Raw genomic sequence first — 25,381 nt, 5'->3', positions numbered from 1 at the left:
TAAGATAATAATATTTTGACAGTCCTGGACTACTAGATTACATTTTTTGTTCTGCAATGTTTCGTTGTGTATATTTAAATTTGTTTTATTTACTTGTCGATACCGTTTTGTAATAATTTAAGTCGCACAACAATTGAAGAAAATTAGGTAGTTGATAATTTTAATAAATGTTTTTTTGCTCGGTAGCTTGTGTTTCTGGTAAATCCTAGAGTGAACTGAAAGTTTTGCCGACATAAGATTATGACAATAAGGTTTTGGCAGTCATGGATTACTAGATTGAATTTTTTGTAATGCACAATGTTTAGTGTATATCTTAGTTTTATTTTAATTACCTATATCAGCACTTTTTAATACCGTTTTGTAAAAATTAACGTCGCACAACAATTTTGAAGAAACCTCGGTAGTTGATAATTTTAATAAATATTTTTTATGCTCGGATAGCTTGTGTCGCTTGGAAATCCTGGAGTGAACTGAATCTATTGCTCCTCAAAAGTTAAGACCAAAATATTTTGACAGGCATAGCCTACTCGATTTCCTGTTTTTTCAAAAAGTTGTCCCATGCACAGTGGGCAATACCCAAAAGCGGAGCCCTCAAAAAGTAGATATATATTAATTAATTATTTTAGCTTCGTAACGGTTATTTATATTATTTCAAAACAAGAGAGAACGCTATAATCGGGTTCTAATAGCCGTCTCTCGTTACATTTCGATAGGTATAAATATACACAACAAAATTGTGTTTATACTTCTCGGAAATCTTTAAAGGTGTGGGCGCCAGACACATTTTAAAATCTTTAGTGGGCGATTGTGGGCGTTAGATGGGGGCGTGGCGCTCGGCTGAAATAAGCTTACGCTGCGATAGCCCAAGAATATGTGTGGGAAATCTCAACCTTCTAGTTTTTGTAGTTTCCGAGATCTCAGCGTTTATACGGACGGACAGACAGGCAGACAGACGGACAGACAGACATGGCTATATCGACTCGGCTACTGATCCTGATGAAGAATATATATAGGGTCGGAATACTTTTGCACGAATACAATATACCCTTTTACTCTACGAGTAACCGGTATAATTATTCAAAAGTAGTTCTTTCTATTTACCTAATTTTAATATAATCGGAAACATACAATTTTGTTATCACTTAAATAAATTCAAATAACAGTGATACCAGTCTCTCCCACCTGAATAGAAAAATACTAAACATAAAAAAATACCAGACACTTTCCAACACCGTCGCCACCCCAGTAATTTTCCCCCTTCACGGTCACACTTCTGATGACGTTTTTTCGCATTGTATTTTGAAGCGTATATTTTAATGTGGAAAAACTGAGAGATTTGCAACATGCAAACGGCCACGACACGCTAAAGACTCGCCGAGTGCCGCCAGACGACCGAACCAACCGAGAGGAGGACTCCGCACAGCTGGCGGAGCAACCAGCAGGCAGCAGCGAAAGTTGCGTGGCTGTCGTTTCCGGAAGAGGAGGAGAAACCAAGTGGGGAGGAGGAGGAGGAGAGGTAGCAGCAGGAGGAGGCTTTGAAACCCACCCACCCAGCGGAGGCGACCTTGGGGAATATGCACAACAACTCCACGAAGACCAAGGAAATGTTCATCGTGCGTGCTCTCGAGAAGATCCTTGCCGACAAGGACATACGGCGCTCCCAGAACTCGCAGCTGAAGAAGTCCTGCGATTCGGCGCTGGAGCAGATCAAGGCGGAGCTAATCAGCGCCGGCCAGATCGCGGAGGGCAACGAGCTGCCCTGCGCCGCACTTCCGCTGCCCAAGAACGATGCCTCGAGCATCATCAATGCGGAGACCTACTTTCTGCCCTTCGAGTTGGCCTGCAAAAGCCGCTCGCCGCGCATCGTGGTCACCGCATTGGATTGCCTGCAAAAGCTAATTGCCTATGGCCATTTAACGGGCTCCATTCAGGACTCCGCGAATCCCGGTCACCTGCTCATCGATCGCATTGTGGTGACCATCTATGGCTGCTTCAGTGGTCCCCAGACCGATGAGGGTGTCCAGCTGCAGATCATCAAGGCGCTGCTCACGGTGGTCACCTCGCAGCATGTCGAGATCCACGAGTTCACGCTGCTCCAGGCGGTGCGCACCTGCTACGACATCTACTTGTCCAGCAAGAACCTGGTCAATCAGACCACAGCGCGCGCCACGCTTACGCAAATGCTGAACGTGATCTTTGCGCGCATGGAGAACCAGGTGTACGAGCTGCCGCCTCCGAATTCCAATTCCAATCCCATCAACGGCAGCATCCATTCGGAGGACTGCAATGGCTCGGTGGAGGAGCCGCCGGGGGATTCCGACGAAGTCATTGCCTCGGAGCTGCTGGCTGAGATCATATCAGGTGCGTTTGTCGAGGGTGGAGGGAGAATAATAGGCAGATTTAATGTTTCTAGATGAGAATTATCCTTTATTTATACTATTAAATGATTTAATTTAAATCACATTAGAGCCCTGCTTGAATCATTCAATTTTTGTTTCATCATAGTATGCCATGAAATGACTGATTTGTTTAATTCTATTCAATGTGAAATTCTATGTGAAATAATTTGAATGTTTTTCTAATTCATTGAATGGATGAATAATTATTATGAATTTTTTGAATTTGTCAGATATTTTTGTGTATTCTTTTGAGAACAAAAAGTCGAACATTTTTAAGAAATCAATGTTAACTGCTTAGTAAATAAAATTCAGGCAGATTTAATCACAAAATTATGGCCCTTTCTTCTTTAAAAGAAATTGTCGTTTGAATTATTTCGGAATTCATGCCATTCATTAATTCAATTCTATTAAACTCAAAATTCAAATTGATTCAATTTAATTAAACTCAAAATTCTAATTAATTCATTCTTATAAAACAAAAAATTCAAAATAATAATTCAGAACTCATATCAGCAATTCTTCAATTTTGATTTCTAATCGACTTAAATTTAAAATCCAATCAAAGAAACCCACTTATCGAAAGGAAATTTTTGTGTGACTCATACATAGTAATTTTCACGATAAGGTGCAACATAAACTGCCACTCCTCCTCCCGCGTGCCCATTTATTATTGCGCAAGATTAATGACGATTTCGTTTTTTTTAGCTGCCTACAATGAGGCCATGAAGGATCAGGAATCGGTGGGAGAACCAGAAGCGGCAGTCAACGGGAACGACTACTCCTCGCACTCGGATCACGACAGTGTGGAGCTGCACAGCGAGAATGATGCAGTGGTCACCGCCAAGTTCACGCACATTCTGCAAAAAGACGCCTTTCTCGTGTTCCGGGCGCTATGCAAGCTATCGATGAAGCCCCTGCCGGAGGGACATCCGGATCCCAAGTCGCACGAGCTGCGCTCCAAGGTGCTGTCGCTGCACCTGCTGCTGTTGATTCTCCAGAATGCCGGGCCAGTCTTCCGCTCCAACGAGATGTTCATCATGGCCATCAAGCAGTATTTGTGCGTGGCTTTGTCCAACAACGGAGTGAGCCTGGTGCCGGAGGTCTTTGAGCTGTCGCTCTCGATATTCGTGGCCCTGCTATCCAACTTCAAGGTCCATTTGAAGCGCCAAATCGAGGTCTTCTTCAAGGAGATCTTCCTGAACATCCTCGAAGCCAACTCGAGCAGCTTCGAGCACAAGTGGATGGTGATCCAAGCGCTGACGCGGATCTGCGCCGATGCCCAGTCCGTGGTGGATATCTATGTGAACTACGATTGCGACTTTTCGGCGGCCAATCTCTTCGAGCGACTAGTCAACGATCTTTCCAAGATTGCCCAGGGTCGCCAGGCCCTCGAACTGGGCGCCAATCCGATGCAGGAGAAGTCTATGCGGATACGCGGCCTAGAGTGTCTCGTTTCCATCCTCAAATGCATGGTGGAATGGAGCAAGGATTTGTATGTCAATCCCAATATGCCGGTTCCCGCTCTTCCGGCTCAAGTTCAATCGCCTACGACCTACGATCAAGCGGACACCACAATTCAAACCATGCACAGCGGCTCGAGCCACAGTCTCAATTCGAATCAGGAGCAGCTGCAGGATCTGCCCGAGGCGCTGGAGGAGCGCAAGATGCGCAAGGAGGTGATGGAAACGGGCATCGAGCTCTTCAATCGGAAGCCGCAGAAGGGCGTGCAGTTTCTGCAGGAGAAGCAGCTGCTGGGCGGTACGTGCCAGGACATTGCCCGCTGGCTGCACGAGGACGAGCGACTGGACAAGACGGTGATTGGCAATTATCTGGGCGAAAACGACGATCACTCCAAGGAGGTGATGTGCGCCTACATCGATGCCTTCGATTTTCGACAACTGGAGGTTGTGGCCGCTCTGCGAATTCTCCTCGAGGAGTTCCGCCTGCCGGGAGAGGCGCAGAAAATCGATCGACTGATGGAGAAGTTCGCCAGCAGATACTGCGAATGCAATCCGCAGAATCAGCTATTCCAAAGTGCCGACACCGTTTACGTTCTCGCCTTCAGCATCATCATGCTGACCACGGATCTCCATTCGCCGCAGGTCAAGCACAAGATGACCAAGGAGCAGTATATCAAAATGAATCGCGGCATCAGTGACAGCAAGTCCGATTTGCCCGAGGAGTATTTATCCTCCATCTACGATGAGATTTCCGAACACGAGATCAAGATGAAGAACAACTCGGGAATGCTGCAGCAGGCGAAACCCGCTGGCAAGCAGCCCTTCATCACGGAGAAGCGTCGCAAGTTGTTGTGGAACATGGAGATGGAGGTCATCTCGCTGACGGCCACCAATCTCATGCAGTCCGTTTCGCATGTAAAGTCGCCGTTTACCTCCGCCAAGCATCTGGAGCATGTGCGTCCCATGTTTAAGATGGCCTGGACTCCCTTCCTCGCCGCCTTTTCGGTGGGTCTGCAGGACTGCGATGATCCGGAGATAGCCACCCTCTGCTTGGATGGCATTCGTTGCGCTATTAGGATTGCCTGCATCTTTCACATGTCCCTCGAGAGAGATGCCTATGTTCAGGCTTTGGCCAGATTTACCCTGCTGAATGCCAATTCTCCGATCAACGAGATGAAGGCCAAAAATATCGACACCATCAAGACGCTCATCATGGTGGCCCACACGGATGGCAACTATCTGGGCAGCAGCTGGCTGGATATTGTCAAGTGCATTAGCCAACTGGAGTTGGCTCAACTTATTGGCACTGGAGTGCGTCCGCAGTTCCTTTCCGGGGCGCAGACCACGCTCAAGGATTCGCTGAATCCCAGCGTGAAAGAGCACATTGGCGAGACGAGCAGCCAGAGCGTTGTGGTCGCCGTCGATCGCATTTTCACCGGCTCCATGCGACTGGATGGCGATGCTATCGTTGACTTTGTTAAGGCTTTGTGCCAAGTGTCGGTGGACGAACTGCAGCAGCAGCAACCGCGGATGTTCTCGCTGCAGAAGATAGTGGAGATCAGTTACTACAACATGGAGCGTATTCGTCTGCAGTGGTCGCGTATTTGGCAAGTCCTGGGCGAGCACTTTAATGCAGTGGGTTGTAATAGCAACGAGGAGATCGCCTTCTTCGCTTTGGATTCACTGCGTCAGCTGTCGATGAAGTTTATGGAGAAGGGCGAGTTCAGTAACTTTCGCTTCCAGAAGGATTTCCTCCGACCCTTCGAGCACATAATGAAGAAGAACGCCTCGCCCGCAATTCGAGATATGGTGGTGCGTTGCATTGCCCAAATGGTGAACTCACAGGCGCACAACATTCGTTCCGGCTGGAAGAATATCTTCAGCATTTTCCATTTGGCGGCGGGCGATCACGAGGAGCCGATTGTGGAGCTGGCCTTCCAGACGACGGGCAAAATCATTGGGGATTTGTACAAGCGTCAGTTCGCCATTATGGTGGACTCCTTCCAGGATGCAGTCAAGTGTTTATCCGAGTTTGCCACCGCCAGATTTCCGGACACGAGCATGGAGGCCATTCGCCTGGTGCGAACCTGCGCCCAGTGCGTCCACGAGGCGCCGCAGCTTTTTGCGGAGCACGCCGGCATGGAGAACGATGCCTCGGTGGCGGAGGAGGATCGCGTGTGGGTGCGCGGCTGGTTCCCCATGCTCTTCTCGCTCTCCTGCGTCGTCAATCGCTGCAAACTGGACGTGCGCACGCGCGCCCTGACTGTGCTCTTCGAGATTGTTAAGACGTATGGCGAGAGCTTCAAGCCGAATTGGTGGAAGGATCTGTTCAATGTGATCTTCCGCATCTTTGACAACATGAAGTTGCCCGAACATGTGACAGAGAAATCCGAGTGGATGACCACCACCTGCAATCACGCCTTGTACGCTATCATCGATGTCTTCACGCAGTACTTTGATGTTCTGGGACATCTGTTGCTGGAGGAACTCTTTGCCCAGTTGCATTGGTGCGTTCAGCAAAGCAACGAGCAGTTGGCGCGATCGGGCACGAATTGTCTGGAGAACCTCGTGATTTCCAATGGCTTCAAGTTCAACGAATCCACCTGGGACAAGACGTGTCAGTGCATCCTAGACATCTTCAATGCCACGCTGCCGCAGGATCTGCTCAGCTGGCGACCGAAGGCACATTCCAGTAACCAGCAGCCACCCCAGGAGCACAACCACTTCGAGGCGCTGCACATTCGGTGTGTGGTGCAGCTGGAACTGATACAGACCATGGACAACATTGTCTTCTTCCCGGCGACGTCGCGAAAGGAGGATGCCGAAACACTGGCCCAGGCGGCTGCTGATTTGACGGGCGGAAGGAATGGATCGCAGTCGCAGCTGCTCGAGTGCCAGCGGGAGGAGCAGGGAATGTATGGCTATCTGAGGACCCGACAGCTGCTCACTTTGGCTGATTGCTTGATGCAATCACACCGCTTCGCCAAGCGCTTCAACGCGGATCATGATCAGCGCAGTCTGTTGTGGCGGGCCGGGTTCAAGGGCTCGGTGAAGCCGAATCTGCTCAAGCAGGAGACCTCTTCGCTGGCCTGCGTCCTGCGCATCTTCTTCAAGATGTACGGCGATGAGAACAGGCGCAGCGATTGGCCCGGCATCGAGCAGGAACTGGTGCAGGTCTGCAAGGAGGCACTGGGCTACTACCTTAGTCTGCAGAGCGAGGCCCATCGAGATGCCTGGACATCGCTGCTGCTGCTCATCCTCACGCGACTGCTCAAGATGTCCGATGCAAGGGTGAGTTTTTATATATTATGTGATGGGGGGTAGGGTCTTTAACACCATAAAATCGACTAACTTTGCGATTTTTTCTATAAAAACTGGTTAAATGGATTTAATTCAAACCTTTTGTATATTATTAAGTGTCATTTAATTAACATCCACTAATTTTTCTAGCCGATTCTATCGGCTAATATATCGGTGACAAAGCGATTTCTGGAAAACTATTTTTTTTGCAGTGTTCACTGTACCTCCGCTAAAAATGATCGGAATTCCATTTCGCTTAAGAAATAAAACAACCCCGCCCCTTGGGAAGCCCTTTTTTTAATTTTTTTATTTTTGAGAATTTTTGATATTCCTAAGTCAAAAATGCGTTTTTTACCTAAAAAATTTGACTTCCGGCTTAAAATAAATATTTAAAGTTACAAAATAAAAAAACGCTTCCCAGGGGGGGGGGGGTTTATGCAGAAAAATATGCGTCAAATTTGAAACCGATCGGTTGAGCCGTTTAGAAATTCCGATAAAGACGGACTTTCGAAACGTGGTTTCGAGAAAAACGCACTTACAGATGCACTTACGTACTTAAAGTCTTAGAGGTTAGGGTACTAATTTTAGCATAAATTCTAAAGTTTTTGTCCGATTGACTTAAAACTTTTTTGTATAATCTTGAGATGTTAATTAAAAACAATTTTAAAAAATCGATTTATTTTTTGTGCCAGACTCTAGCTTTCCCTTAATAATTATAAATTATATTGATATATCCTGGTACAAGTTAATTTAATATACAAGTTTAATATACCTTGAATCACTTAATAATCAACCTATTCCCCTTTCAGTTCGCCACCCACGTGTCCAACTACTACAGCCTGCTGTGCGAAATGATGTGCTTCGACCTCAAGCCCGAACTGAGAAGTGTCCTTAGGCGTGTGTTCATGCGCATCGGTCCAGTATTCAATATAATGAGCGTTAAATAGTCACGGAGGAGAGGCCTCAGCCACCTGGCTAGTTGACTCGGCCATGTTAATAGATCGATCCTCCCCAGCCTCCCCAAATCCCCTCAAATCGTAGTTCATAGAGCACCCTTTGGTTCCCTCGGCTTTGTTGTTATGTTGGCACTTAATCATACATACGAGTATATATATTTTTATTATATTTATAAACAATACATAGGCAGAATGTAATGTTTATTAGGTTTAACAAGAAATGTTGTTGTTTTTTATATATATACATACTACAATTGGGTATGCTATATAAGGCTTTAATGTGTGCGTGTGTATAGTTTCCTTCAGTTACCGATTACGAATTTGGATCTTGTTTTCCCCGGTGTAACCACACTTTAACATTCACCTATTACCGATTAGTGTGTAGCGTAAATACCGATTAAACCAGCATTATGTGCAGCCTGTATATTGCTAGTGTTAATTTAAATCAAAATCTATATAAATAAATATATTTCAAATATACAATATAAATCTATTATCAATGCTGGTTGCGATTTATTAATTTGTTTGGTTCTGGGATGGACAAGCCTTATTTAGAGGACCCATCATGCATATTAAGATCAAGATCAAGGTATGTGATCTGATTTAATACTCCCCATCTATAGCTTCACCCAAATAATAAAAAATCTTTATTTTTCGGTCACACGTCAACCAATTTATATTATAATTCAAAAAATCGCGCGCTCTCCTATTTAAAAATCTACATCAAATAGAATTAAGTGCCTTAGATTGGTTGTACATTCTTTTGCAGTTTCTGGGCAAATGTCCAGTCTTTTGGGCACAGATTTTTATGGCATTTTTATTATACCAGCGATATGTGCGTCGAATTTATTTAAATGATGGCGAAAGCTTCATGATTTTTATTTGCTGGATTTCGATAGAAAAAATGGGACTTTATATTGAATGAGTTTAATTAATAAATATTAGCAGGCAATAAAAATAAATTCGCCATTTTAATGATGAACATGGGTCGGAGAACTTATTTATAAAAAAGAAATAAACATGTCAGATCTAATATATTTGATTAATATATGTATATCAGCGGTCGGCAGCGCCCTATTAAGTGAGCATAGGGTTTTGTTCTGCTCAGCCACTGCACGCTCACGTATACTGTAGAACAGACGTCTGCACACACACAACGATAAGCTGCCCAGTGCAAATTACGCACACAAATATAAAACAAAATGTCAACGTAGGTGTGTGCCGACCGCTGATGTATATAATTGAAGTATTTTCTTAATTTCTTAAAAATGGGTGATACTTTTTCATATAAGGTTCATCTTTCTTTTTCACTAAGTCTAACTCCTAGTCAATCATTACTAATTTAAATGCTAATTAATTTCAGTAATAAACTATCAAGCGACACCTCTACCTTTAATGGCCTTTAAAAGTAATTTTCACTGCTATGGATAAGTTTATACCTTGTTTGAATAAGAGAGGCCATTGGAATATTCCAAGCCAAGTTTATCGTTTTGTTTTTTTTGCCAAAAATTCGTACCTTAGTCAGTGTCCACATGACACGGAGTGATATTTTTCGTGCTGCTTTGTTTTGTTTGCCGTTTAAATAAATCGATTAACACGCACCGACTGCAAACTGCCCGAAACTGAGATGATCGGGTAGGAATCAATGGGGCTTTGTGCGGAAAAAATTACTGGCTAAAGGTATTTGTATGTAGTAAATGTGTGAGCTAAAAATTCTAAGGCTCATGCTAATTGATCTTGTTAATATGTCAATTTCAGTGGAAACTTAATCACGCTCCCGATTTCTGATTCGATTTGCAAGGTATCACATTGGTAGGTGCTAATTGGGGGCGCTTACGTATGGAGGAAGACAAATATTTTGTATAGAGAGAGAGTATCTCTATTTCTTAACCCCGCTAATTTCCCAAAAATCTCCGCCGAATCCCAGTTGAGCTAACTACAAACTGGGGTTCAAGATCTTTGACAAACCACGCAGCCAGTTACTTTATATGCGTTATAAAAAGAGAATTATAGCGCTCAACAGTTGATGGCAAAACAGAATAAAATGAAATCCTTAGCCACGCGTGTTACTAGCCCAGAAATATTTAAAGAAATAAACATGATCCAATTTTATACAAGAAATAAAAAAGACAAACAATGCTACATTCTGGACTTGGATCGGGTCGTTTCTTAAAGTTATTTATCGAGGCAGATGATTAGCTAACAAAAGCGCCACAATGTTTTGTGTCACTGAGAAAGTTCACGAATTGTCGCATTTGCCTTGAAAAGTTGGTTGAACTGTCTGAAAGTTTTTCTTTAATTAGTCACGATGAAAACGTTAACCTCCCGAGATTAGAGTTATCTAGGTAAATATTCAAAAATAATCTCCCAACTTTTTGGTAAATATTTATTTCTAAAAACTACTGTTCTTCTTGTTGTTTATGTTTTCTTTCTTTATGTTTATTTTTTGTAGTACCAGTGTGGCTTACGTTTTTGAATTATAGTGCAATAAAAATCTCATGTGATTAACAAATGGAAATATTATAAGAAATTGGGTTGGTCCGCCGCAAATAAAAACGTAAAAGCTTTATAGATTTATGTTTATGATGTCTGATTGAAACGCATTAAAAAGTATATCTTTTAACCAATAAATTAATTAGGTAATTATAAATAGATCAATTAAGTTTTGGGTTCTTTTACCATCTCCAAAAAATCATACCATTACTCTTGGTACAAATTGTTATGACTAATTTGTGATCAGCTCCTTTTCCTATCCAATTAGTACGATCTAAGTGGTCCCGTTCCCGACCCAAAACTTTGCCTGTCACATGGGTTCAGTTAATGCCCATTAACAATAATTACTCGACCTTGAAGTGGGGCTGTCAGAGGCGGGAGCTTAAATCAAATTCCAGCTACAGATACATTCCCATTTTCATTTCCATTTCCATTTTGCAAAAAGCGTCGAGCGAAATGGCAAAAGGCGGAAGCGAGCGACTAGAAACTGCACGTGAGCTGGGGTCGATGAGATACTTGGGGGTGGTATATAGATATGGGCGGGGGTCTCAGGGGGCGGGGCTCTGTAAAGCGCAAATAATAATGCATGGCTAATTAGAAAACAAGCTCGGCACGGGGAAAAAGTGGGCGATAAGATTTAAGCCAAATGCAAACACATACGAAGATTTCACACGCGCCGAATAAATTGCGCATACGCAGTGTTGGCCCAGAGGAAGAACGATAGCCCCTGATCGAAAATAGGAAGGGAGACCAAAGTTTCTCGAACCATGTAACCAGATAATTTAATCTATTATGCAGTGCAAGGAAAACGAAAAAACAAAAGAGGCGCAGAATTGAAATTAGTGACAAATTTTCGAGCTTAACTCGCTGAAGTGGCTTCGTGCGATGCGGTGACTGTGCCTAATGGACTAATGGAATAACATGAGCAGCGCGTTGATGGAAATTATGGATCCCTTTGCCCCTGACCAGTCCCAATCCACCTTCCCGTAGAGCCAAGTAGTATGCAGAGAGTGAGAGCGGTTCCAGTTCCCCTCAAAAATGCTGCGATTAGCGTGTCGCCATCACCACCACCAGAGACCAGAAACCAGGCCCATCCCCATTTCCCCCATCCCCAATCCCTCGTATATATTGAGATATATGTGTACATTGTACAAATATGTAGATCTGTGTGCGTTGTCGAGCGCGCGATCGCGATCACGCTTTAAGTCCCACAGCAGCAACAAAAACAATGCACAAAAGTTCAACAACAAAACCGAAAAAAAAGAAAATTACCGCATGTATGGAGCAATTTACAAAATGTCTAGGCACAGTGGAAAGTTCAGCGGTATTAGATGTCTAAAACGAATAACAAGTCTATTTAAGAGCCGCGAATTCTTGAGCATTTAGAAACTTTCTCTTTCATATATCTGATTTATTGTAACACATATCTAACTAAGCCAGAACCGCGAATTCTTTAGCACTTAGAACCTTTCTCTACAGAAATTAGGATTATGTTACCTATCATATCTCTGATTTTTGGTACCATATATCACATAATCATGCTCATATTATAATATTATAAAAAAGTTTTGCACACTGTTTATACCCACTGTAATTACATAACTTCAAGTTCCAGAAATCTGATATAGATATCGTTTTTAAGTAGAGTACTTAACTTTAATTAAAAATCTATTCAATATCGAGCACCTAAAGTATTGTGTAATTCCCTACTATCTGTATAACTAATCTTTGCAGTAAAAACTCCCAGGAATTGATCGATCGTGCTCGACAATAATCGATTAATGTTATGCATTGTTGCCTTTCCTTACATTTCCGCTTTTTTAACCACCGATCCCGTTCAGCACCTAATGCAGAGTCAAGGTCAAGCAGGTATGGGTAGTGCAAAAAATATACAAATGGACGGCGAAGTGTTGGGAATCGAACTCATTACGTATGCGCCCCATTGTGCCGGACTCAAGTGCGGCCAAACTAAACTATTGAACCCAGCGGCTCGCTGTCAACGGTTCTAATGACGCCGCAGTTGTACCGCTCGAACCCGCAACCCCGTAATCCCCCTGAGCACCCACAACCGGGGGCTTTGGGGGGTTAAACAGTAGTTTAGTTCACTGGCTCTACGACTTTCACGCCTTGCTCTCCGGCTCTCTCGCAAGGTGCGTGCTGTCCGTTGTCCGCTTCGCAGTCGCGTCGCTGTCACCGCCGGCTTTCAAGTCAGCAGCGCTGCCCCGAGTGCCCGTCAGTCTACACTCGGCGGACTAACCAAACAGTCGACGTTCCAGCACCGCTCCGCGATTCAAGGCATTCGGAGATTCTACCGATTCTACCGACTCTTCCCATATTCCCTATAAAGTAAACCGGGCGATCCCCAGCGAAAGTCAGACGCGTGCCACCAACCGCGAGTGAAACATCCCCACTGGAGATATAATATTAAAGAAAAACTAAAAACTAAAAATCAAGATGAGCCACCACTGGGGATACACCGAAGAGAACGGTAAGCTCTCCACTTTTAATTTGTTTGATTTGAATTTTTTTTTCGGCATAACAGCCTCCGTATTCCGGTTCCCAACTTTTTCGGTTTGTTTACCAGTCTGGCCTTCCCTCTAATCAGACATCGCCGTCTGCGGTGGTTCCGATTTTTTGACTCATTTGCACACGCTGCGCATGCGTGGCTTAATAACAAGATTTTCCCCTCCCATTTTCTACATTGCATTTATCTTTTGGCCGACAAACACAATATCATCGTTATCTTTGAGGAATTTTTAACCATTTTGTTTTTATGACAAATTTGATCTATCTGAGAGAGTAAACGTCACGTTCCCGAATCAGACAGAGCTATCAAACGATAAGATATTGGCGCCCAACGTAGAGTCTACAGCCTTACCCAATAAAATGGCAGAAACACTAAAAACAACCCGGTTATCAGAGAAAGGTGTGAGTAAACCCTTAATAAATAGCCAATTAGTCAGATAATTTAACACTTAAAGCGTTTGTCCAAGATTTGCGTTATCATAAAGGGCTTAGATTTCAGAATAGTAGGGGATCGCTTCGCTATATCGATTGCACAATGACTTGAAACGCCCTGCAAGTCGATTTCATGCCTCATAAGCTGAAGCTCGCGCAAACAGACTTGGACATTACTCATGAATAATGGGCCTTAATTAAAATGCAGGGGAGCGGGTTTTGGATCGGGGAGTTTCGCACGAGCTGGGTCTCGTGATCTGGTGCTTCCCACTAACTATTAAAAAGTAACCAGTAACCAGTCCCCGGCGGAGTCAACCGCCGCTCGATGGGCAAACTAGTTCTCCGATCGATTCGTATTATTGTTTTCGTTAGCCGCCTTTGTTTGCCTTGTCTTTTCGCTGTTTATTTCTGAGCACCATGTGCCCCTCGCTCTTTTCCGCTTTGAAGGCTAGCCAAGTGCATGTTCTTCGTCTGCTAAGGACGCATAATATACCGGTTCCAATGTCTGGGCCATTTATATAACACTAATAACTAGAATATTTATATCGAGCTGCGTATATAAGATATCAATTTAGAAATCAAAAAGAACTTCAATTTTTGACAATTTCAATTGATTCGCTTAACTGCTTGTGATTGCTCTGATTGATTCTGATTTTCTGATACTGATATTCTGATTTTCCCGCGCCGCCCCGGTAACTTTCCTAACGCAAGAAGAACCTTATCAGCAAGCTCCTCCTGCAGAGCCGAGAATGAGAAACTCTATACTCGCCATATAGTCGTATTTATAGTAGAGATTGTGCGATCAGTGCAGCCATATAGCCATCCTTATCAAATCGCACAGGTTGTGTCTAACCCCTGGGCCCTGTCGGAACTGTCTGAATCTGAATGGTAAGCGACACGCTTCCATCTGGACACTACAGATTACAACTCGCGTGTTTGCGTACATATGCGGAGATCAATCAAATGTCCCGAAACCTATTTTCCATCTATATCGCCTGATTAAATCGCCACTTGCGTAACGCTTTTCTTCGTTTCACCACTATATCTTTATGGAAACTCAACTTTATCTGGCGATGATAAACCCATTTTTTAGCAAGCAAATAATGTATCATTAAATTGTCATTGTCACAATGATCGATGGATTTATAATGTTCTAAAATGATATATTTCGGGTGACTTATCAGTTTCTCGGTTAGATCAAAATTACCCAAGGAACAATTTAGCAGGGAACCTGAAGTTCACTTTCAATATGTTTTTCCATTTACCATTTAATGATCAGATCAAGTCCAGGCCCCTCCATTAAAGTCAATATTTATTGGGGGGTTGGAAAATCAAAAAATAGAACTGCGAAAACGATTTCTCACGCAAGGAAATCGTCAGTTTAATATTATTTTTGGCCAGCTCTATAGATATACCATTCGACTTGTCAATCCGGATATTTTATTGGGCGTGCTAATGATATTATTCCAAAGAAATATGATTTTGAATATGTATAGGTACATGGAAATGGGTTGGAAAATTCTCGCCAAATAAAAAACTTGGGATTTCGAACGTGACCAAACATCTGAGGCTTTTCATTAGGCCGAAATGCATTTCGCTAGTTCCCTTGACTTTTATGGCAATTCAATTATTCCATTTGCGGTTTATTGTCACCATTTCTCACATGCAAACAAATAATTACAGGCAAAAATTTTAGCAGGTGATTGAAGGGTTGGATGGGTGGTTAGTTAGATATCGTGGAAGTCCAAGGTAGTCCAAGGGTAGTGGCCATTTCTGGGGCTTCCTCCCGCCAAAGGTGGTTGATAAAAATAGTAGGGGGTAGGGGGTTATCGCTTGTTTTTAGCCCGGTCAATTGAGTGGCTATAAAAAGCAATGTAACCCAGAGACAAGTGCTCGGGACCTGCAGTTATATATCATCAGATATTGACTCACTCGACAATTCGTATTGTCAGAGGTGGAGGTACTTTCCCCAAACCAGTTTTTCGTGAGCACTTCCTTACGATCGTCCCCAGGAAAGGCGAACAAAAAACACGCGACAAACTCATGCCTCCCTCCAATTTCGATGATTCCGCGGTAGATATTATCATGCAAGACTCGCTTAGAATCGCTCAGCTCTTAAATTCGTAAATGCTAATTGCTAAATTTTATTTTGTCGTGTTTTAAAGCTTTTTTTTGGGCTGTCGTAACGAGCATTTCTTTATATGTCTCTCGGGTTTTTATATACGCCTCTTTCTTTATTTAAAATGTCGAAATGTTTTTTGTATTTAAATTACTTTTTATGACAAACACAAGGTTTTTTTATTTTGTTCTCTGGCTCAGCGGGTTTTTGGTCGGGAAAAGTTGGGAAATCTTCTAAACAGTTTCCAGCAAGAAATCGTTATTATAGATTCTAAACGTTTCCGGAACAAGTTCTCCCCAGACAGCTTCGGGTTTTTGTTTTTCTGCCCCGCGGCATTTACGGATATATTGTATGTGGGTAATTCATTTGCAGTAATTCAATTAAAAAATCGTTTGGATTTTATCACAGCATTAATGGTCACAATTGCGCTGTGGCTTTTGTTCCTTGTCATCTAAATTGAAACGAAATAAACTGCAAAACGATGATGAACTGTTTGAGGAGTGTGCGAAAGATAAGTTTGCAGTTAGTAAAGTGCTCGAGTTGAGTTATATATAACAAAGGCCCCCCGTTTGATCAGCTTTAAGGGTCTCCATAATGCCAACTGGTTATTTCCGATCTCGCTGTGTTTGCACAAGTGTGACATTTCCCTGTATTTGTTGACTCTCTCTTACTTTTTAAAGTCTGCTTATTGTTATCACAGGCACTGCGAAAATGCCGCCGCCAGGTGATCTTAAAGTAATTACAGCCAAAGTCGGCAACAAACTAGTTAGGCAAACAAAGACAAAAAGCCTGGACATTTAAATGAACAAAAGTTACCGCATTATATGGGAATATAAATATATATATCTCCGACTTATAAAAGGCAAAGTGTTAAATATGGCCGGAAATTTGCACTTGCCTGCTAAGTTACGAAAGGATCGTGCATCCACGCTCTTGTGCCTTCTTCTTTGTATGCCCAACACGGCGTATACGTGACTTTCATACGACATGTGAGCCGCCTGATTTTTTCGAGCTTTCTTGGTAGTCACATGCATAAACTGGCTAACAAAGAACTTGATTCCAGCTTTGATAGTAAATGATAAATGCATTTCACCTGACTTGTGCGTTATTTACTATCAATTTTATGGAGGACTTTGGGGGATTTAGTGAAATAAATATTGGAAGCTACAAAGCTGTTGACACCTTGAGCTCGGTGATCTATCAAATGACAAATGAGGCTTCTTCGGGTTCGATAAGAATAGTTCCCGGGTAGCGTTACTAACCAGCCAGGGTTCATTAGTTTCTTTTGGTCTAGTTTAAACAAACAACAATAACCCCAACCCCACATTTTTTGCGGTTTATCTGGAGCGTGCGTCTGCAACGATCGTATCCTATCACATGACTTGGACCTGCGGTCTTCAGAGTGATTTTACTGGCACGTGACGTGGTTCTCTGTGCCAATATTTGCCCTGACTTTGCACACCACCACCACTGCCGCCGGTAATTAAAAAGAATCCACAATACACGCATATAAATCGTAAAATGCAGCAAACAGGGGAACATCAGAGGAGCAAATACTTGTATTGCCTCAGTTGGTCAGATAAAAGGTCTATGCAAATATTATTACTGCCAGTTGAGCAAACGATTACGCTGGCGACATATTCATAAATAAGATGCTAAGTCAATGCTTCTGCAAATACGAGTATATATTAAGCTATAAAAAATGATAAACAATTCATTTTTATTCGCATTCTTAAGTTTAAATGAAAAGTAAATTAAGGATAATAAATCTATAGTTTTTATTATTTTAATGCATTGAAATATAAAAGTAATTAACTTAAAATAACAATAAATGTATAGTTTGATTATGAAATATTTTTATTATAAAAGGTTTGATAATGAAATGATGTAATGTAATATAATTTGTATTAACTTAAAATACCAATAATTTAAGCGATTTATTAGGAAATACTTTTATACTAAAAGGTTTAATTTAAAATTGCTTTTGACATTTAAAAGATTCGTTTCTAAAAGAAAGAAATTAATTATTTACTGAGCAATGACACTTAAGTTCATAACTTTATGGATATAAAATGATTGAATGAAATTATTGAGATTTGTTCAAGATCCATTAGCTGTATAAATATTAAAATGGCTTTCTTGGGGATTAATCAAATTTCTTCATCGCCTAATGACCTCTAATTATCCTCAAATGAATTCTTGAATGAATTGATTTGGCTTGATTTATTGTTTCTTATCGACGGATTAGCACGTGGCTAAGGTGGTTAATTTGGGAGAACAAATACCTAATGACTTTACTTACCCGCCCCATTCAATGTTCGTCTTTCAGGACCTGCCCACTGGGCCAAGGACTACCCACAAGCATCGGGACATCGCCAGTCGCCCGTGGACATCACACCCTCCAGCGCCACAAAGGGCAGCGACCTGAAGGTTGCTCCGCTCAAGTGGAAGTATGTGCCGGAGCACACCAAGAGCCTGGTCAATCCTGGTAAGAATTTAAATTAATTTTAATAATAACACTATGCAGCATCAAAAATTTACCTCGATGGATACTATATTTTTGGATTTGTTACGAATTCCAAAGTTAAACTGCGTTTTCCAAAAAGTTCCCCGACGCAAGGATTCTTAGCAAAAGGACCTCAAAGTTCGAAAAATTCCGAAATTGGCCAACTTTCCAAAGCTCTCAGAGGCAAACGGATTCATGGTTTGGTTAGATGCTAAAGTTTTATAAAAGATACACTCTTTATCTTTCAAACCCCATACTTAGAATAATTTTAGGATTTTTATTAAGGGAGAAACAAGTTTTAGAAAACATAGTCAAAAAAACATAAAAGTATACAGCTGCGGTCAAAATAGTAGTAGTGTTGCCGTCATGTGTTTTTAAAAGTTTTTTGTTGTCACTTTTCTTATCCAATTAGTCTAATAGTACAATTATAATCAATACAATATCACCAGAAGAAGATGAATTACAACAACAAACTTTTAAAAACACAGGGCGGCAACACTACTACTATTTTGACCGCAGCTGTATGTTTTTAAGTTTTTTGACTATGTTTTCTGGAATCTATTTCTGCCTTAAAAAAAATCCTAAAATTATTCTAAGTATGGGGTTTGAAATATAAAGAAGGTATCTTTTAAAAAACTTTAGCATCGAATCAAACCATGAATCCGTTTGCCTCTGAGAGCTCCCGAAAGTTGGCCAATTGCTGCATTTTTCGAACTTTGAGGTCCTTTTGCTAAGAATCCTTGCGTCGGGGAACTTTTTTGAAAACGCAGTTTATCTTGGGAATTCGTAACAAATCCAAAAATATAGCATCCATCGAGGTAAATTTAAAAAGCACTAAAAATGCTGCACAGTGTAATTTAAACAAGAGAGAACGCTATAGTCGGGTTGGTGTCCAGACTATCTAATAATCGTAACTTAGCTAAAGGGAGTGCGAGGTAGATAGATATATTAAAAATTTTTATTGCTTATAACTTTTTAATGAATGGTCCGATTTGAAAAGTGTCTTCTACATTTCGACAGGTATAAATAAACACAACAAAATTGCAATTATACTTCTCGGAAATCTTTAAGGGTGTGGGCGCCAGACAAACTTTAGAATCGTTAATGGGCGATTGTGGGCGTTAGAGGGGGCGTGGCGCTCGGCTGAAATAAACTTGCGCTGTGTAGGAAGTCCAAAAAAATGTGTGGAAAATCTTAATCTTCTAGTTTTTGTAGTTTCCGAGATCTCAGCGTTCATACTGATACTTACTCTACGAGTAGTGGGTATAAATATTACTCAAATATATTTACCATTATTTTTTAAAATTATTTCAGGCTACTGCTGGCGCGTGGATGTCAATGGCGCCGAGTCCGAGCTGACCGGCGGACCTTTGGGCAATCAGATCTTCAAGCTGGAGCAGTTCCACTGCCACTGGGGCTGCACCGACTCCAAGGGATCGGAGCACACCGTCGACGGGGTTTCCTATGCCGGTGAACTGCATCTGGTGCACTGGAACACCACCAAGTACAAGTCCTTTGGCGAGGCTGCCGCTGCTCCCGATGGCCTGGCTGTGCTGGGCGTGTTCCTGAAGGCTGGCAATCACCATGCCGAGCTGGACAAGGTCAGCAGCCTGCTGCAGTTCGTACTGCACAAGGGCGATCGCGTCACCCTGCCCCAGGGCTGTGATCCCGGCCAGTTGCTGCCCGATGTGCACACCTACTGGACGTACGAGGGTTCGCTGACCACGCCGCCCTGCTCCGAATCGGTCATCTGGATTGTGTTCAAGACGCCCATCGAGGTTTCGGACGACCAGCTGAACGCCATGCGCAATCTGAATGCCTATGATGTGAAGGAGGAGTGCCCCTGCAACGAGTTCAACGGCAAGGTCATCAACAACTTCCGCCCGCCACTGCCGCTGGGCAAGCGCGAGCTGCGCGAGATCGGTGGCCACTAATTCTCCTTGGATAGTCAACGGATTCGAGTCGTATGATTAGCTGTTCGCACCCACACACATCACATCCGTACGCCTCGAGCTGGACCGGCACATCCCACTGTTCAATTCTCGTCTTTAGTTCGTACGCCCAGCAAGCATATAAGCATATATACCTCCTATATGTAGGTGCATCCGTATCCGTATTCGCATCAGTGGATGTCTAGCTGTAGCCTTAATTGTAATGTACGCCTGTTCGTTTGTTTGTTCGTTAAACGTTTGCAAAATGACAATTAGATTAATGTTATTATGGTATTATAAAATAAATATAACACGCTTAGATGTTGCATATGAAGAAGCAGTTGTTGTTTTAATACAGTGGTAAAAGGATCCTTTACAGAAATTGTACTTTTAGGTATTACTTCCTTTGGTTTCAAAATTCCATCGTCTTTTTTCTTATACCATTGCTTATAAAGAAGGATTTTTTATCCAAAAGCCCTAAAAACAGGGCTTTTTATACATTGGTTTAGGTTTTGGAGAAATGTCTAGCATTCTTTGCAAAATGACAATTAGATTAATGTTATTATGGTTTTATAAACTTAATATAACACGCTTAGATGTTGCATATGAAGAATTAGTGGCATTTTAATTCTGCGGCGGTGGGATCCTTTACATAAATTGTACTTTGAGGTATTAGTTCCTTGGGTTTCGAAATTCCATCGTCATAATTCTTATACCATTGCTTATAAAGAAGGATTTTTTATCCAAAAGCCCTAAAAACAGGGCTTTTTTAACAATTACATTTGTCATTTTTTAGGTTTTGGAGGAAAGTCTAGCATTCTTTGCAAAATGACAATTAGAATAATGTTATTATGGTATTATAAACTAAATATAACACGCTTATTAGTGGCATTTTTAATACGGTGGCAAGGGGATCCTTTACAGAAATTGTACTTTAAGGTATATTTCTTGGGTTTTTAAATTCCATCGTCATTTTTTCCATTAAAGTAATGGGTTTTTTTTATACCGTTGCTTATAAAGAAGGACTTTTAATCCAATAGCCCTAAAAACAGGGTTTTATGTATGTAATTTCATCACATTTAATAGCTTTTGTCATTCATTAGGTTTTGGAGTAAATTCTAGCAATTCTTGTGGCTTTTTGATCCATTGAAGGAAGTATTTATCCTTTACTTGACGCCATGCCAACTGATAATCTCTGGACAAATCTTTACAAGAAGCATATGTAATAAGCTCAAGATCGGAAAGGTTCTTATCAAACTTTTCGCTTAGCTTTGGATTAGATCTATGCAATTCCAGAAAACTGAGGAACAGCTTGTATTTGCTGACTGCCAAGGCAGCTTGAGGAGTGTCCACCTTTTTCTTAGTCACTCCTTGGCGCTTTCCATTAACAGAAATTTCATAGGGCCTGTAAATGAAATAAATTAATATTTTTTCAAAAAAAATTATTATTTAAAGGAGACCTACCTAAAATCCTCTGGCAGTTTCGACCAAACCAGGCCATTTGGCGATGGCTGCCAGTCGGATCGCTGCGAAAACTCAAATTTAATACTAGAATCTATGCGTATCTCTGGTTTTTGAGGCTGAAACCGTGGATGCTCGAAGGATTTGCCTTTCCAACGTTTAAAGATGGCTCTTTCCAGCGATTCCAACTGGGCATCGGCACAGCAGAAGTTCAGACTGCTAAAGTAAATGGGTTTGGAGATCAGGGAGTCCAGCAGTGCTCCCTGCACACCTAGCACATTCCAACGGGCTATCTTATCGCTGCAGGACATGGATAAAGTGCGTTCGCCACGTCCTGGCTTGGTTCGCAGCAAACCGGGCGTCTGCTGCATGGGATCATCATTCAGTTGACCTATCAACTTGGCTCCCGTATAGACAACCTCGGTTTCCTCATCCAGTCGCTGACGTTTCGCCTGTTTATCAGGATCTCCTCCATCCAGGATGCAGGCATCTCCGCAGGGCGTCTGAGTGCTCAAAAAGTGGAACTCCACGTGCTCATCCAAATCGTAGCTACTTTGCTCACTGTTCCAATGGAAGATCCTCTCCTGCTTTAGCTCCTGGTATAGGAAACGGAGGAAAGCGCGACGTGCCAGTATCTCGGCATGGGAATCATTCAGGACGTAACCTTTGGCGCAAAGTTTGGACTCTCCTATGCATTTTGTTCCGCATCCAAGGGCCACCAGTTGACTGTCCTCCGTTCGTCGGTTGAACTCCACAATTCCCGCCAAAATCGTCCATTGTTTGGCAGTGGGCTTTCCTGTTTTCGGCAAGGATTCGAACTTTTGGAAGCACAGCTCCGCAATGTCCTGAACGCTCGGTTTGTTTTGATCAACCATGTAAACAAACCAGGCTAAATTATTTAATTATTAATTAATTAATCATGATGGCAACGCTGTTGAACCGATACATCAAGTTATCGAATGTTATAGTCGATTGGCGGTATTTAAGTATTTTCTAGTACCGATAGGCTTATCGATTTCGGCTGAAATCGGGAATAAATAATAAATAAATAATTTTGTAAACAAAATATAACTTCAATAATTATGCCCAAAGTAGTATCGCGATCCATCGTCTGCTCTGATACCAAGGACCAGGAGGAGTACAACGAGGAGAAGCCGTTGAATATCTACTACTGTCTGTGCAACAAGATGGCTTTGATTCTGGGTAAGATTAGGTTAAATATTATATAGTTTAGAAGGACTATATAGTAACCTGTTTTACAGACTGCACCCTGGACCAGTTGCCACTGCGGGAGGTGGATAATGCTCGCGTGATAAACGCCAACGATCATGCCAACAAACTCACCTACAATCCCACACCCAAAATGCTTTACATAAAGCGGAAAAGCAGGGGAAATGCCATAGAGAAGCAGTACCGCTATAAGGTGAGGGATCTATCTAGTATTTACCACTTATAACCTAGTATAAATCATTATCCTCCAGTGCCGCAGCTGCAATCTCCCGCTGTACTACCGCCATAGCCCCGATTCCCAGGTGACCTTCGTCATGTTCAACGCTTTGATTCGCAACAAGGGCGAAAGTCCTCTTAGCCAACTCCTGAACGCCGAGACCAAAGGCAGTTCCAAAGCACTGGCTGCCAAGACAGCTTCTTCCGGCGGGCCCGAGGATTCGGGCATAGTGGATGCCAGCGGCAAGAAGGTCATGGTCACCAGGCACACCAAGAACATGGGCAAGTTCAGCTCGGTCACGGTGTCCACCATTGACGAGGAGGAGGACGAAATCGAGGCGGTAAGCTGCTTACTCAAAGTTTGTTGCAAGTGGAGCAGTGCACAGAAAAAAACCGATATGAAATACGGTTATTTCTACCTTATTTCATATCAATATCAAGATATGATTTTAACCAAATTTAAGATTCAAACATATCAACATGATATTTTATCATATCATAAAAAATACCAAATTTACTATCTTTTGAGCAAATAATATAAAAAAATGATTAACATAATCGCTATTCATATCAAAATGATATGAATAACTTGATCTTAAAAAAATATCAAATTGACCATTACCATTTTTTTTTCTGTGTGGTATTTCGGTGGAAATCCCATTTTAATTAGCTAAAGGATACCGCTGAACCACTTTAAAACAGGCTAACAACACTATTAACTACTCTATTTTATATATTTACTCATAAATTTTATTATTTTACAGCGCGAAATTGCCGACAGCTATGCAAACAATGCCAGGATCATCGAGAAGCAGCTGCAGCGTAAAGGCGGCAAACTGAGCGACGTGGGAATCAAGGGCAAAACGGAAGATGCGCCGCCACCGCAGAAAAAACAGCGCGGTACGCTGCTGGAGAGATAGTTACCTTCTTGCTCCTTAAATTTGCAAACCAATTATATTTAAAGATTACATGAGCTTAAGTACAACTGAAGAAATAGCTTCTCTTCAAGAAATGTTCACTTTATTATAACTTTAGTTATAGTATCCTCAAATACCTTGGCGACTTTCTATACCTTTCCTTTGGAATCAAACTGGGATGTAGTTGCAACAACTTCTTTAGTCGCCTTTCGGCATTTTCGTGATTGAAAATGGAGTCCTTGACGAGACCACATCGGGGACACAGATTGTATTGCGAGTTGGGCTCCTTAATTTTGGAAGGCTGCATTCGAGTCTCGACAACCTGTTTCAATCGGCTGGTAATACGTGGTGAATTATGAAGATCTGTGAGGGGACGACGGCAGTTTTTCGGAGTGGTTGGTGCCTTGGTTTTCACAGACGCCCTTTGATTGCTCCTGACCAGTTCGAGAGCTCGATCCGCTCGAGCTTTGGCCAGTTGCAATTCAAAGGGCGTCTTGGGAAGGCTAAAAATGTAGTCGCTCCACTGATTGCGCAACTGCTTCACTGCCTCCGCGTCCAGCATTAAACTGGGACGATCGCAAGCCGTGAAGTCTGAAGTCTTGTAACTATCAAACTTATAGGCAGACATTTTTAGGGAAATCTGCTTATTATGCACTGAAAATTTAACAACAAACTGAAAGAGTTCATAGTTTTTGAAAGGATTTATTGGTATTATTATTATTTTATTATTTTCCGCTCTTAAAGCAATCTAACTGGCAAACGAAATATGCTTCATCTCGACAAGGTTTATCTAACATATTGTAAGTGGAAAGGGAAACGCAGTAGCTGCTTAATACGGGTCTTCCAGTATCCCACTTTATAAAGGGTGCCAAGTGGCCGTGGGGAACTGTTACCAGATCATGTTTCTTATCCACATAAATACCCAGCCAGAATTGTTCGTACGCCTCAGGATCGAATTTTGCCACGACGGCTTCAAGTTCCAACCTATTTTGAATAACCGCCAGATCGCCTCCTCCGCGACGACATGCGTTTTTAGCTTCAGTCCAGGTTTTTTTAATTCGATCTTCAACAAAAAAACAACTGTTTCCAATCCGCACAAAACCCGGGTAAGTCCGTTTCAATCGATTTACATCTGTTAAAATTCTATTTAATCTAGTTTGAGTTGCTTTCTGCGATTGGGTTATCCCGTTGAGAATACACGCGATAAAGACGAATAAAAAATAGGTTCTTAAACTAGCCATTTCGAGGACTTGCGAACCACGAAAGGCGAATGTTTCCAGTGAACTGATTCTGTTTTTATTCGAGAAGCGCCTTATTGTCTATTTATAGGTATTCGAGCATATATTATAACTTTTAATTTATGAGTTTTTCCCAGAAGTATTTAAATCAAATATACAAATAAATATTTTTTTGAAAAGATAACAATTTAAACGCG

At 42.1% G+C, this 25,381-nt stretch overlaps 5 protein-coding genes across 5 annotated transcripts; 3 read left to right on the top strand and 2 right to left on the bottom strand.

Annotated features, from left to right (window-relative positions):
- Positions 1-1,250: 1,250 nt before the first annotated feature.
- On the top strand, positions 1,251-8,604 carry Sec71 (ADP ribosylation factor guanine nucleotide exchange factor Sec71). The gene is made up of 3 exons (XM_017159218.3): positions 1,251-2,361; positions 3,105-7,150; positions 7,969-8,604. Exons 1-3 carry the CDS (start codon positions 1,575-1,577, stop codon positions 8,104-8,106), a joined length of 4,971 nt encoding a protein of 1,656 aa, XP_017014707.2. The 5' UTR covers positions 1,251-1,574; the 3' UTR covers positions 8,107-8,604.
- Positions 8,605-12,835: 4,231 nt separating this feature from the next.
- CAH1 (carbonic anhydrase 1) lies at positions 12,836-20,459 on the top strand. Its single transcript, XM_017159231.3, has 3 exons — positions 12,836-13,096; positions 18,015-18,173; positions 19,506-20,459. Exons 1-3 carry the CDS (start codon positions 13,063-13,065, stop codon positions 20,123-20,125), a joined length of 813 nt encoding a protein of 270 aa, XP_017014720.1. The 5' UTR covers positions 12,836-13,062; the 3' UTR covers positions 20,126-20,459.
- Adat1 (Adenosine deaminase, tRNA-specific 1) lies at positions 20,443-22,509 on the bottom strand. The gene is made up of 2 exons (XM_017159230.3): positions 21,587-22,509; positions 20,443-21,527 (listed from the first exon to the last, which is right to left on the bottom strand). The coding sequence occupies exons 1-2, from the start codon at positions 22,456-22,458 to the stop codon at positions 21,215-21,217; spliced, it is 1,185 nt and encodes a 394-aa protein (XP_017014719.2). The 5' UTR covers positions 22,459-22,509; the 3' UTR covers positions 20,443-21,214.
- Positions 22,510-22,613: 104 nt separating this feature from the next.
- Positions 22,614-24,023, top strand: LOC108069231 (STING ER exit protein). Its single transcript, XM_017159232.3, has 4 exons — positions 22,614-22,786; positions 22,846-23,006; positions 23,065-23,370; positions 23,794-24,023. Exons 1-4 carry the CDS (start codon positions 22,666-22,668, stop codon positions 23,947-23,949), a joined length of 744 nt encoding a protein of 247 aa, XP_017014721.2. The 5' UTR covers positions 22,614-22,665; the 3' UTR covers positions 23,950-24,023.
- LOC108069161 (uncharacterized) lies at positions 24,009-24,642 on the bottom strand. The gene has a single exon (XM_017159148.3). The coding sequence runs from the start codon at positions 24,572-24,574 to the stop codon at positions 24,065-24,067; it is 510 nt and encodes a 169-aa protein (XP_017014637.2). The 5' UTR covers positions 24,575-24,642; the 3' UTR covers positions 24,009-24,064.
- Between the last annotated feature and the right edge of the window lie 739 nt (positions 24,643-25,381).

The sequence above is a fragment of the Drosophila takahashii genome, chromosome 2L (genome assembly GCF_030179915.1).
Source record: "Drosophila takahashii strain IR98-3 E-12201 chromosome 2L, DtakHiC1v2, whole genome shotgun sequence".
NCBI classification, from domain to species: domain Eukaryota; kingdom Metazoa; phylum Arthropoda; class Insecta; order Diptera; family Drosophilidae; genus Drosophila; species Drosophila takahashii.
Note: the sequence above shows the minus strand (reverse complement) of the source record. Positions and strands in the feature narration are given on the sequence as shown.